This window comes from Podarcis melisellensis (assembly GCF_964234715.1).
Source record: "Podarcis melisellensis genome assembly, chromosome: 8".
Taxonomy (NCBI): Eukaryota; Metazoa; Chordata; class Lepidosauria; order Squamata; family Lacertidae; genus Podarcis; species Podarcis melisellensis.
The window spans coordinates 58,525,040-58,538,476 of NC_138540.1; the positions used below are offsets into that span (position 1 = coordinate 58,525,040).

The following is a 13,437-nucleotide window of genomic DNA, read 5'->3' on the forward strand; positions in this document are numbered from 1 at the left end:
GTTACCTGGTATCTCTAGTTTTAGTGGGGAGTGCAGGTCCAACCATTCCAACTTGCTTCTGAATCACCTGAGTAGCTGTTTCACAGTGTAGGCATCTGAAATTTGGGGTCTCCCCAGTGTAAGTGTTATGGTCATGTGACCTCTGGTTTTCCTTCAGGCCTGTGGCAGACTTTTGAGGGGGGAGGGGAGGCTTTCTGAGGAAAGACGTTTGACTGAGAAGAGCAAAAGCCCCACAGAGCCGTCTCTGAGGTAGCAGCTGACAAAGACGGGCTTTTCTATGTGATAAGCATGCCCGTGTCTGGAGAGAGAGAGAGAGGCGGAGGGGGGAAGCTGATCCACAGAATACAAATGGCGAAGCCGCCTTCCTTTGGCTGTGTGGAGCAGGGAGAGAGAGGCCTGTATTTCCAGCCACCTTACTGGTCTCTTGTTTCCAAGGCAAGATGCCACTGTCGCTGATCAGGAGTGGAAATAGGACATTGCAGGTGTTTCATCTGGGGTAAAGGAGGGACCTGGGGCTGCATTTGCTTCTGGGCAACCTTCTGGGGCCAGTGGCAAACAAGGACAAAGCAACGAATTGTTACGGCTAATGTTGACACACACACCCTCTTTGTCTTGCATCTAGGCAAGCAAAGAGGCATTACCAGAGTTCAAAGGCACATTCCAGCTAGGCAAAAACGCTTAAAAAGGGATACAAAGCAGGGCTGGTGAGGAACATGGTCTTGGGGGCAGAGGGTGTTGCTGGGGAGGTGGTGTGATACAGAGACAGTCCTGCAGGCTAGGTAAAAAGGCTTGGCAGGGCATATTTGACCCCTTGGCCAGAGTTTTAAAGAACTGAATAGAATGTGACAATTCTCTCATTTTATCTTCCCAAACTGCCCCATGCTCAGGGCTAGGCTGTGGGTGTTGGTTTGAGTTGAGTCACGAGCCCGGCCAGTGGTAAGGACCAGTGAGCGAGGCAGGACTGACAGGCAAGCTAGGAGTTAGGAGGACCAAAGCACGATCAAGGATGCATGAGCAGGCCAAGGCTTTGTTGCTCAAGCAAGGCTCGGCTATACTGCTTCCTGCCCAGGAAGATCCAGTGGTGAGCCCTTGTGGTCACAGTCTGTTCGGAAGGGTCAGCACAAGGAAGTCTGTCCCTATACTTCAGTGGCTCAGCACATGGGGCAGCCAATTACAGGATTACAGCAACTCCTTTCACCCATAAGACCGGCTAGACAGGAAATATATGATTTGCATAGGACCACCAACTGAGCTTTGTGATGAAGAATTGTGCATGCACACGAAAGCTTATACAGTACCCAGAACAAACTTAGTTAATCTCTCAGGTGCTACTGGACAATTTAAAAATTTTATTTATTTATTTAAACCCAGAAATCACCATATGGGACAAAGGACCATGGTGGATGTGGCTGTCCTCCTACTGTGCCTTCTGGAGTGTGCAGGGCTGGTTGAGGAGCTTCCCACCATGCCACAGAACACTTTCCCCCAAGCTGGTGTCCTCCTTATATCTGGAACTACAGCTCTCATCAGCCCCAGCCACCATAGTCTTCAGTGGGAGTTGTGGTCCAAAACATCTGGAGGGCAGCATGTTGGTGAAGGCTGTGTATGAACTGGCTGTGAGCTGTGGTGATCCAGGAATATTTTATCTCCCCGCAATATGGCTGCATGTGTCTCTTCTTCCACATTTCTCTGGACTGCCACAAATTGGGACATGATATTGAGTTGCTGACAGTCATTTTGGGATGTAGTGCTGAATGGGTTTTGCTTACTTAGAAATCCTGAGTGGTGGCGGTGGTGTTTTGACCTTCCCCCTTCAGGATAAAAGAGGCACTTGACATGTACACAGAGGAGATCTCATGATTCCATGCATTCCGCGGCCCCACAGGTCCCTCAGGATCTTTTGTGTGCTGCAAAAGCCCAAAGTGGCCAAGAGACCGTGAAGAAAGGACTGTGGAAATGAGTTAACAGTTGCCCCTGTGCAGCAAGGAAGTCACAGGTCTGAGCCTGGTTCTCCTGCAAGAACTGGGTCTTGCTCCTTCATTTCCTTACAGACACAGTGGCAGGTAACTCATGTGATATCACTGTCACAGTGATGGGGAGGGTTCCACAAGTGTACTCGCTGAATTGCCTGTGATGACCACACCTGTTGGTCTGGTGAGTGCTGACCCCAGTGTAAAGTGGAGGGTTGGGGGCTCATCTCTGACCTCCTGCTGGACTTTGAAAATCCTTGGAAAATTCTCACTGCTTTCATAAGTCCAAAGTGAGACGCTGGCCCTCCCTGGGGTGGAGGCATAGGCAGAGGTGGAGGTAACTGCTGGCTGGTTACTAAGCCCAGCCAAAATTTGTGTACCCTTGAAAAAGGACAATTTTCTAGTAGGTGCTAAATGTCCTGGATTTGTTTCCCTTCCTCAAGCCCTCCTGTAGATTGCACTAGTGGTGGGAGGGCCGTCACCATTCTAAATTATGGCACGTATTTCATTCCCACAGATGTGTTGATCTTGTGAAATTGGCATCCTTCTCTCAGCCAGCTCTTGCCTGCTTACAAAGTGTTTCTTTGATTAAGGAGTGGCAATCCAGCTCGCCGTGAAAAGAGCTGAGCCCCACCCTCTTTCCCAGCGCTCGTCTCGTGCCTGAAGGTGTGCACGTTCCATCAAGTGCAAAAAGCATTCGGCAGCCCACTCCCCTCTCCCTCTCTCTCTTTTATTGGAAACTGGGTCACTATGCCGTCACCGTTCCTCTGAGTGTTCTTCCAGCCGCCTGCATCGATGAAGATGGAGCTTGGCTCCCAGACAGAAAAAGAATATGGATCTGGGGACCAGTAGGGTCTGATGGTAGCCTTGCAGCATATGGGGCAAACGCCCAGGGAGCATTTCATGCTCTCTCTCTAAACTGCTCCCTTTCTGCTCTGGAGGCAATTCCCTCTTCCACCCACTGCATTGTGTTGCCAGCAATCCTCTTTTGGCCCTCAAATGTTGTGAATTAAGCAGACCCCTTAGGTTTAGCTAGCAGAGAACCAAATGAAAATTGCCTTTTCGCTGCTTGCTTCAGATCCCTTTTCCTGCCTGCCCCACCTTGTCCTGCTTTCATTGCTGAAGGAGAGTTAGAAGCGTTGAGGATTAGTGGCACCCTGGCTTAGGAATTTCTAAAGGGGAATTGGCTGCGTCCAATGGGACTGGCAGCAAAATATCAGTCCCCTGTTCTTAAATGAATGTGGTGCAGGTAAGGTAACACTTAAACCTGGTTAACATACCAGGCATATCATGAAACCAGGGGCTCAGCCAGAGCCTGGATTTGAGGGCTTATGCCTGGAATTGGGACAAAGAGACAGCGTGGGTGTTGCTGGTGTCTCATCTATCCAGCTTTATCTGAGCCAGCAGATGTAGTTTCAGGGTTGAAGAACCAGGGATGATTCTTCTGGGGGACTTAAACATCATGGGTGAACCTTAATACATTACTGCTCTATTGCATTTGGTAGTGTGTGTGCTTGATGTGTGGTCTGCTATAGAACATGTGTGGAGTGATCTGCTATTAAGTGATCTGCTATCAATTCTTTTGCCATGGTCAGAACAGGGGGTCAGAACACTTGACTTGGTGGCAGCACATCCTTTCTGCGGGATCATTATTATGGTCCATTTCTGGAGAATTAGATAATTAGAGGAATTCTTGAATGCTCTGGGGGACATGGCTTCTGGTCTTGCTGAGGCCCTGATAGCACTCTGAAAAGATGAGATGGAGAGGACCATCCATGTGATTGCTCTTAGTGCTGCAGAGCCTGTGAGGCTCTTTGGTCTTCTGGGGAACTGTTAGCCAGTGAAGCAGGCTGGGCGATGGCTGGTGTGCAAGTTCTGCAAGTTACGGAGGAAAAATGATGAAATACAAATGAGAACAGGACATGGTTGTGCTTTCCATGTGGTAGTGAGGGCAGCAAAAAAAACTTATTTTGCCGCCTCCTTTTGCATCCTTAAGGAGCTGTCCAGCAGAGTTGTTTTGAGTTTGTATTAAATGTAAAGATGCTATCCCAGGGAAGAGGGGGGTGGGCCCCTCTGTCTCTTGCTATGACAAATTTGCAAAGCATTTTGAGGATAAAGTTGTTCCTGTCAGCTTGAAACGAAGATATGGCTGGACCAACTTCTATTTCCCATTTTAGAACCAGCTCTATGACTTGAAAATCATTTATTGGTACCTGGAATTAAGCAGACATTTCTGTAATTAGAGCTAATGTATTTATTGTTTTCAGGAGCTATAGATTTGGTGTGTTAAAGGGAATTTTGTTCCCGTCCCCCACTGAAATCATTGTGATGAAAGGTAGTTAATAAATATTTTAACTAAATAATATAGTGAAATAGAAACAAGACTAGCTTCAGTCTAGAGAACCGGGAGAGGTGAGGGAACTGCCATAACTGTGATTTGCTCAGTTCAGGTGTTATACAGAGTTAACATACATTACATTTGCAAGCACACTTCAAGCTATGGAAGCCTGTACCCAGGTTTGTGACCAACTCTTGTCTCTCTCTCAGGTATTGAGATGTAACACTGAACCATTTTTAAGGGGAAACAAGCATTTTTTTTTAAAAAAGGTGTTTTATTATTGAGTCTGCTGTTTTTACTACTGTATTCTAGTGATACTAGTGGTTTTAATAGTGCTGTGTCTTTCTAGTGCTCTGTTTTACAGTTCTGTTAGTGTAAATTGCTTTGGAAACTAGTTTGAAAAGAGGGCTCTATAAATAACTTAAAATAATAATAAACAAATAAGCATGGGGGTCCGCAAGGGCCATGGAAACATCAAGCAAAATTGGTTCTTTAGGTGAATCTAGCCACTTCTTTCAGTTTCCTAAGTACATCTAAAATACCTCCATCCACACTGTGTCCACGCTGGTTTGTATAAAGAATATGCACCACAACAGCTGCACAATGGCACATTTCTCTCTCTAATCTGTCTGATTGCACAGAAATGCACAGCACAGTGGCTGCTTCTGCTTCTGTGAATCTGGAAGGGGGATGGGTGGGATGCTAAGCCATCTGCATTCATCATGGAGGAGGGGGAATGCCCTGATTGGCAGGCAGTGGCTCAGTGATGGACAGATGTTATCTGAACTGCTGGCTGGCACAGGGCTGGCCTTTCTCATCACCCAACCAAGGAGAAAAGTCCTTTAAAAAATACTTTGGTAAATAAAAAAATTTAGGCCATAATATAGCTGCTACATGAAACATGCTAGCCTTGTGAAGCTATGGCCAAGCTTTTGAACAAGCTACATTTAATAATAACACAGTCTGACTCAATGAGACCACCCCTTCCAAATTCCTGGTGCTCATTGGCAGGGAGAGCAGTAGTAGGTGAAACCAGAGCCAACAAATTCCAGTTTTGTTCCCATCTCCCTCCCTGTTGAGTTCTTCCAGAGGTGGCCCTGAGACCCATGAGGAGTAAACTGACTGGCAGGTGGGGGCTGGACAAGGACAGATTGAGACTATTGAGCCAGTGCATCATTCACCGTAATGCACTAGCCTCCACTGCTTCATCAAATATCTCCCTTTTCTACCTGTGCCAGAACCCCAAGCCAGCTCACGAGACAAAATAATATCTGTTAGCAGACAGATGAAATGTAAAGCTTTTATACCAGTTAAAACAAAGATAAGATCAACCAATGAGCTGCAATTAAACCAATCAGAAAGCTCATCTCTCTCCTTTCTGCACCTTCCTCAGCACCTAAGGTGAGCTGGTTATCTGGCTGCCTGAGGCCAATGGCTTACCTTGACATGCAGCAGGGCCATCCGGCCTTGACCATGCACTCTCACTCCAAAGTGTTTCCTTGCCATAGAAGTTGCCTTACATCAAGTCAGACCCTTGGTCCACCTAGCTCAGTATGGTCTACAATGATCGTCAGCTGCTCCACAGGGTTTCAGACTGGGGACATTTCCTAGTTCTACCTGGAGATGCCATGGGCCATTGAACCTGGGACCTTCTGCGGGCAAGGCAGTTGCTCTACCACTGTGCTACAGCCCTTCTTCCCCCAGCAGTTTCACTGCATCTGACATGGTGCTCTGCCAAATGAAACGACTGCTTCAAGGCTGTGGTCTTCTCTTCCAGATCTCTGACATCTACATCAGTGGAGAGTCGGGAGACATGTCCGCCAAAGAAAAGCTCCTTCTATGGACGCAGAAGGTGACGGCGGGCTATGTGGGAGTGAAGTGCACCAACTTCTCATCCTGCTGGAGTGATGGAAAGATGTTCAATGCTATTATTCACAGATACAGGTACGTGTCTGTTTTCCCCGCCCAGCTAGGAGGGCAACCTGGAAAAATGGGAAAACTTCTAAAGCTAAAATGAAATCATGTGCAGATGCTAAATGCTCAAATTCTGCGGTTTGAGTCCCAAATACTGAGATTTCTTACTTTAAATTCTGAAATCTGATTTTGAATACACTTAGAATGTGTTTATCTGTAGCAGACGTTTCTGACAACAGCAGTCTGCAAATGTGGAATCACATTTTTTTCCCTGTCTCCTGCAGGCCAGATTTAGTGGATATGGAAAGAGTTCAGATTCAGAGCAGCCGAGATAATCTGGAACAGGCCTTCGAGATTGCAGAGCGGCTTGGGGTCACCAGGTTGCTGGATGCAGAAGGTGATGATGGGGCAAGTCAGCTGGGCAAATGCAGTGACTTTTGAGCAGTGGACATGGCATTCTGTTGATGCTTCACTATACAACCTGGCTGCCTCTGAGTAAACTCCACATGCTGACCTGCTTCTTATGGTTTCATGACCAGCCTAATGTTTACTCGGTTGATTCTGATACCTTTCTGAACGAATAAATATAAAGTTTGGGGTGCTGCTGGTGGGAAATCTACCATTTTTTGCTGGTCAGTCTTGTAGTCGGCAGCCTCCTGTCCATCTCCTTCCAAGCCCCCATCCATCTTTTCCTTGGGAAGGGAGTATGCTGTACTGGGTGCTGCTAGCCAAAGGTGCCTGTGGTACTTTCACCCAACAGCATTCAAGATACAAGCACAATGCCCTATCAGAAGGAAGGGTTGACAGGAAAGGGAGTATTTTCCCACTCTGAAGCATGAAATGTTGGTGGGCAGGTGTGGGGTTGCTAGATTGGTTTCGCCTTGGTTGCACAGCGGCCAAACAACCCCCAGCTCTCCTCCCAGATTTGAGCCAGGGAGGTGGCAAGGAATGCTGCACACCCACCAGGTGTTCCTCACTCACCTCTGCAACTTCAGTGTTGTCAGGGGTAAGGCCTGTTGCTGACCATGCTTGCCAGTGAGCTATGCTTGCCAGTTACCCTTGCCATGGCAAGCAGAATGGTTGAAACTTGATTAGGATAGGGCACAATTGTTGTTGTTTAGCACTGTTCTGTGTATGTTGTGCTTTTAAGGAGTTGCATAAGTTAAAGGACAGGTAGCTGCCTGCAGAGGAGCTCACAGCCTAATTTTTTTTACAGTGGAGTGAAGGTAAGAAATGGAGGGAGGAGGAGGCACAGGAACAGCAGAGAGGATCGAATCATGTAGGACCTCTAGAAACACTGTCAGGCATCTATTTATTTTACTGATTTGAATAAATAAATAGATTTGCACTGATTAATCAAGTAAGGCTTCTGCTTAAGATTCATGTCAGATCTGAAGCTCTCTCTTAGAGTTGATTTAAACATTCAGCAGAATTTCATGCTGCTGCTTTCCTTGGGTTGCATGTTTATCTGTTCTGCTCTCTGTGTATGCAGGATGTGTGTTTGCGTGTGTGTGTGTGGTTATGCAAAAATGTATACGCTCCTTTTTGCTTCAAAAAGGGCTGCTCAAAGTGGCTTACAGAATATAAAAACAAGCATAGAAATGATTAAAGCACATTTAGCAGACTAAAGGCAGCATCAAAGAGAAAAAGCACAGAGCCAAAACTAAAAATAAATAAATTTAAATTAGGCTCTCTTCATTTAGAAAATCAGAGTGCCAGGGAAGAAGAATTCTAGGCTAGCTTGTTTTCATTGTGCAAGGAGTATTCTCTCCTCCACAGTAGAGTTTTGAAACCTTTAATCACACACATATGTTAATATTGAAGTTATACAGTCCAGGAAAATCTTTATGTGGTTTGGCTCTTGGGATGTATTTTTATGAATAGGAACACAAAACTACCTTTCATGCTTCAGTTCTTCTTTTCAGTCCACCCATTTGACTGCTTCATTCTTTCCCCTTTCTTCTAGATGTGGATGTTCCCTCACCAGATGAAAAGTCTGTGATAACTTATGTGTCTTCAATTTACGATGCCTTTCCCAAAGTTCCAGAGGGAGGAGAAGGCATAAGTGCCACCGTAAGCTTTGCTGCTGCTTTTTCATTCTGATGAGACCATCCTGGCACATGAATGGCTTTTGGAATGGGTCATTCCAAAATGTTTTGGAAATTGCTCTCAGGAAATGGATAATGTGCATATGTTGACTTGGATGAGCGGGTGGGCAATTAGCTGGGGGGAAAACAGGAACCTTGACTAATCAAAATTTGGACAATGTGCTTCTACAGTATTGGGAGGAATGCTTTAGAAATCCATACCATACCGTTATATGTCCAACCAAAATGTCACAAAGTTGAGTGCAAGCTTTTGGGTTCTCCAGAACTATTTATAATGCTTGATGGTAAACAAAGAGGGAAAGAGGTGGAGAAAAATGCATATATTTGATGGTGAAGCCCTCTCAGTCTGCATCTTGTAAGAGTTAAATTGGAGTGAGGGGTGAAGTAGCAGACAGTCAGCTGAGGCTGTACCTGCTGTTTAGGTATGAGGTACTGAGGCCCCTTGCGTAGCAAAAAAAGATAGACTGTGGCTGTTCTGCTACCTGTGTAAGTTGAAACACCATTACCTAGGTCTGTCCTTTATCCTTATGGGAAACACACAGGTTCCTTCAGAGGCAGACAACACAGAAGCTAGGTGGGCTTGTATTGACAAAAGTTGAGGTTGGTGGTTTGCTCCATTACAAGAAGAAGAAGTCAATAGAAACCCAATCAGGTAGCCACACCTAGCAGTTGAAGAGGATGTTCCCCCTGAGAATAAAGTTCCATCTTCAGGTGGCATAAAATCCTCTCTCTTCAGATCAGGATCCTATTCCTGAATGGATGTGTAGCTCTGAAAAAGCATCACAAAAAGGGGAAGTTGTTGTCCTTTTACTGCAAAAGGCCGGACAAAGACTTGCAAAGCTTTAAACTAAAGGAGTGGCCATTCCTGGAGACCTAGGACTTGATGGCCCTGTTGCTGGGCTCTGAGACCTTGATCCATACCAAATTGGATGGACACCATCTCTGGCAGCAAGCTGGGTGTTACCCTGATACAGTATTCTGAGACTCAGCGGAAAGCATGCACCTTCATGTCTCGTCCTTTCTCTAATTTGGCTTAATATTTTGTCTACTGTTCGTTTAGAGCAGTTACTTCCTAATCATTTATCTCACATAAAAGGCTGTTCTTTCCCTCTCTTTCTGTAGGAAGTGGACACAAGGTGGTTAGAATACCAGAACCATATAGATTCTCTCATCTCCTGGATCAAGCAGCACACGATAATGATGTCTGACAAATCTTTTCCCCAGAACCCTGTAGAGCTCAAGGTAAACTTCAGATCCATTTTCTCTAGCCATGCCTTGTATGCTTCCTTATGTGAGCCCCCCACTCTGCTCTTCACTGAATGATTATTGTTATCTTTCCTCAAAATCTAAATCAGAATATTTATTGGTATGTGCATGGGGCAAATCACAGCTCAGGTTCGGTTCATACAATCCCTGAACTGACTTCCAATGATAAGCTTAGCGACTAAGGTACAAAGAGCCACTAATCCCCAAAAGATCAGAGAGATTCTCTCTTCCTCTCAGCCTGTGTCATCTGCAACAATCTTATAATTTCTATTGTGTGTGGAGGTCACACTTGTGGAGAAATGGTCTCACTGGTGAATGATCCAGAACTGACACTGCAAATCTCTTGCTCATGTAGACAGTAGTTACTAGTGTAGGACAGGTGCCCTTGGGACTCCCCCATGTGCCATCTGTGTGTCTTCCTCAACTGCCTGGTTGGAATGTGCCCTTGGATTATGATAATGCCTTTTCCTTGTCTGGGTGGAGAACAGAGGGGTGTTTGTGTGCCTGGCTTTTGCATGGCTGGAATGCAGCATGCTGTGCAAAGGTTTAAGTTCTTTACCAAAGGTGTCATGGGCTTTGAAGACACTCGTACTCAGGACACAAGGGAGAAATGTGCTAGGAGGAAGGCATGCTTGGCAAATCCAAACCGTGATCAGCTCCCGCCCGGTGACCAATGTTCCCACTGTGGAAGGACGTGTGGATCCAGAATTGGCTTCCACAGTCACTTACAGACTCATTGTTAAAACCGTGTTTATGGAAGACACTAAAAGATGATGATACATGTTGCTCCACCTGTTTTTCCTTCTAGACCAACCCCCTAGTGGCATGTGTCCACTATAAGGTTATCTCATAAAGCGACCCTTGGGCTGAAAAAGGCTCCCTGTCCACATAGTGCAGAGTACAGTGATCTGAAAGCAAATACTAGGAGCATGCTAGGTGTTTGTGGATCAGAAGGCTGGAAAGAAGGGGGCATAGCTCATGAATTAGAACATCTGCTTCGTATGCAGAAGGTCTCAGGTTCAATCCCCAGCAGTATCTCCAGGTAGGGCTGGGAAAGACTGCCTGTTTGTGACCCTGGAGAGTCACTGCCAATCAGCATAGAGTTTACTGCACTAGATGAACTGATTGTCTGACTTGCTGTAAGGAAGCTTTCTGTGTTTCTAGCTGCAGATGACTCAAGTGAGTGAGCCAAGTCAGGGAAAAACAGTTAACCAGTCTATTGAGGAGACAGATAATGTTGATCACTTTGGAACCCAGATCTTGGCAAGATCTGTCCACTAAGGCTCCCCAGGGATTGGAGTCCACCTTGCATCTCTGTTGAGACTAATGACAAAGACCGAGGCAGCACTGAGCATCTCTCCCAGTTTCCTTCCATTTCTTTTTGCCTTCTGTCTGTTCATTCTTCAGGGATACTCTGTGGGTGAGGATGGGACACCTCCCCCCCCCCTATACTGTAAGGGCTAATAGATGCTGCATATTTCCCCCACTTCCATGAGTAAAGTGATTTGCTGCATGATGACCACTTTGCTCTCTATTCTTGCAGGCACTTTATAACCAGTACATACACTTCAAAGAAACAGAGATCCCAGCAAAACAGCAAGAAAAACGAAGCATTGAGGATCTGTATAAACTACTGGAGGTGAGACAGGTTCTTGGATGAACGGGCAGTTCTTTTAAACATTAGAAAGCGTTTGGTGGACTTTAGTCACATTTGTTCAGCTTGTGTTTATCCTTCAGCAGCCTACCCAGCCTTCTTCATATATCTCTTTGGTTTTTGTCCTTCCTAGTCCCAACCTCATTCTTAAAAAAAATTGTTGTTTGTTCCTTGGTCATATAGTTTCTTAGCCATTGTTGCATCTCCCTTATTTGCTAGAGTCAGGGGAAGACTGTCACAGTAGGAAATTACCAAGGCTCATATCTTTATTTTATTTATTACATTAATATCCCTCCTTTTCCACCAAGGGGCTCAGGGTGGCATATATGGTTCTCCCCTCCCTGCTCCCCATTTTATCCTCACAACTGTGGTAGATTAAAATGAGAGACATAGACTTGCCCAAGCTCATCCAGTGTGAGCTTTGTGACTGAGTGGGGATTCGAACTTGAGCCTCCCTGGTCATAGTCCAGCACTCTAACCACTACACTGTACCACGTTGGCTCTCATCTTGGCTTGTGCTTGGGCACGGGTAGAGTGAGTCCACAAAGGCCAGTCTCTGGGCCTGAAGAAACAGTTCCTCTCCATTTGTGCTTTCCAGACCTGGATTGAATTTGGGCGCCTTAAGTTGCCGCAGGGCTATCACCCCAATGACGTGGAGGAAGAATGGGGCAAGCTCATCATAGAAATGCTGGAACGTGAGAAGTTGCTGCGGCCAGCTGTGGAAAGGTAGGTGGTGAACTGTTGAACGGGATGACTAAGAACACCCTTTCCCTGCCAGCTGGCAATGAAGTCCTTTGTGATGTAGAAAGTAGCATTAAAAACAATTAAACAGATGTCATAATCAATGATATATAAAACATCAGTTCTAATGAATAAATATTCCACTTTAAAAAGATTTTTTCTGGCTTTCTGTTTTAATTCTGGTGACTGACACGCTTCCTACAGGTTGGAGCTGCTGCTACAGATTGCAAACAAAATCCAGAATGGGACTCTCAGCTGCGAAGAGAAACTTACCCTGGCAAGGAACACGCTTCAAGCTGTGAGTCTTTCCCTTCTGTTATTCAGCTCTCCCTGATATTCTCTCAGATCCACTCCTGCAGGGTCTCAACATGACAAATGAAGGCAGTCAAGACCTCTCAGCTTTCAATCAGCAACAAAACTTGTAGATTCTCTAACTAGGAAAATGCACATATAGAACAAAAGGTTTGGGTGGCTAGAAGAGTTTAATATGTTGGATTTAACACTGCCTCCAGCTCCCAAAGCTTCCTCACTTGTCTATTATCCCCCCTTGCTATCAGGAACACACAGCTCTCTTATCTGTAGGAGCTGGATGGTGTATTCCTTGGTCTTTCCTTAGGCCTCTCCTTCCTGCCTCCATCCTTCCCACAAGCCTTGCTCCTCTGCCATTCTTCCTCCAGCCTCTGTGTTTTTGCCTTTTGCTCACTCAGCACCCTACCCACCAGCCTCATTACCTCCAATATCTGAAGTGCTCCTGGCCCCTCTGCCCACTTCAGGCATGAAACTTGCTCTCATTTCTAGCTCCCTTTCAAGTGCAGCCAAAATAGATTTTCATGCCCTGCGCACATTGTATTACTTGACATCTTAAGGATAAACTAGAATGTTCATGAATATTCTACAACATCATGTCAGCTCAGCTCAATGGGACTTGCAAGTGATGGCTATTTATTTGCTTTTAAAATATGAGCTTCTGCATGTTAGTCAGATCTGCTTGCCCTAGAAATACACTTCAAAGTGAGAAACTCTGTAATAACCTCAAATCCTCTCCTGCCAGGATGAAGCGCACCTGGAGTCGGGCCAGTTGGTGCAATATGAATCTGACGTCGTCATGTACCTCCAGGAGTGTGAAGGGCTCATCCGCCAACTACAGGTGGATGTTCAGATACTCCGGGATGAGAATTACTACCAGCTGGAGGAGCTGGTCTTCAAGTAAGGCGTTTCATGTGTGGAGCCAAGGAATGAGGGTGTGGGTTATATTCAGCTGGGCTCAGAAGGAGCATTTGGTGAACAAGAATGTTCTGATAGATGACATGCACTGTCAATGCAGTCCTGGTGGTGGTGGAACGAGTTTGGCAAATTTAAGCCAAAAATGTCTTGGGGAAACACCTTATTTGGGGCAGGGGGAGCAGAAGAGATTAGTATGTTGGGTCATCTTTCAAAAGCTCTTAC

The 13,437-nt window shown here is 45.8% G+C and overlaps 1 protein-coding gene across 16 annotated transcripts in view; it reads left to right on the plus strand.

Moving 5' to 3' along the window:
* MACF1 (microtubule actin crosslinking factor 1) overlaps nucleotides 1-13,437 on the plus strand; it is a 287,679-nt gene that overhangs the window by 123,316 nt on the left and 150,926 nt on the right. For all 16 annotated transcript variants that reach the window (XM_081922848.1, XM_081922840.1, XM_081922836.1 and 13 more), the window contains 8 exons: nucleotides 6,086-6,252; nucleotides 6,507-6,619; nucleotides 8,189-8,295; nucleotides 9,453-9,572; nucleotides 11,140-11,235; nucleotides 11,849-11,976; nucleotides 12,196-12,289; nucleotides 13,043-13,197. In XM_081922848.1, the coding sequence (XP_081778974.1) occupies nucleotides 6,086-6,252; nucleotides 6,507-6,619; nucleotides 8,189-8,295; nucleotides 9,453-9,572; nucleotides 11,140-11,235; nucleotides 11,849-11,976; nucleotides 12,196-12,289; nucleotides 13,043-13,197 (980 nt within the window). The remainder of the gene's footprint in view (nucleotides 1-6,085; nucleotides 6,253-6,506; nucleotides 6,620-8,188; nucleotides 8,296-9,452; nucleotides 9,573-11,139; nucleotides 11,236-11,848; nucleotides 11,977-12,195; nucleotides 12,290-13,042; nucleotides 13,198-13,437) is intronic.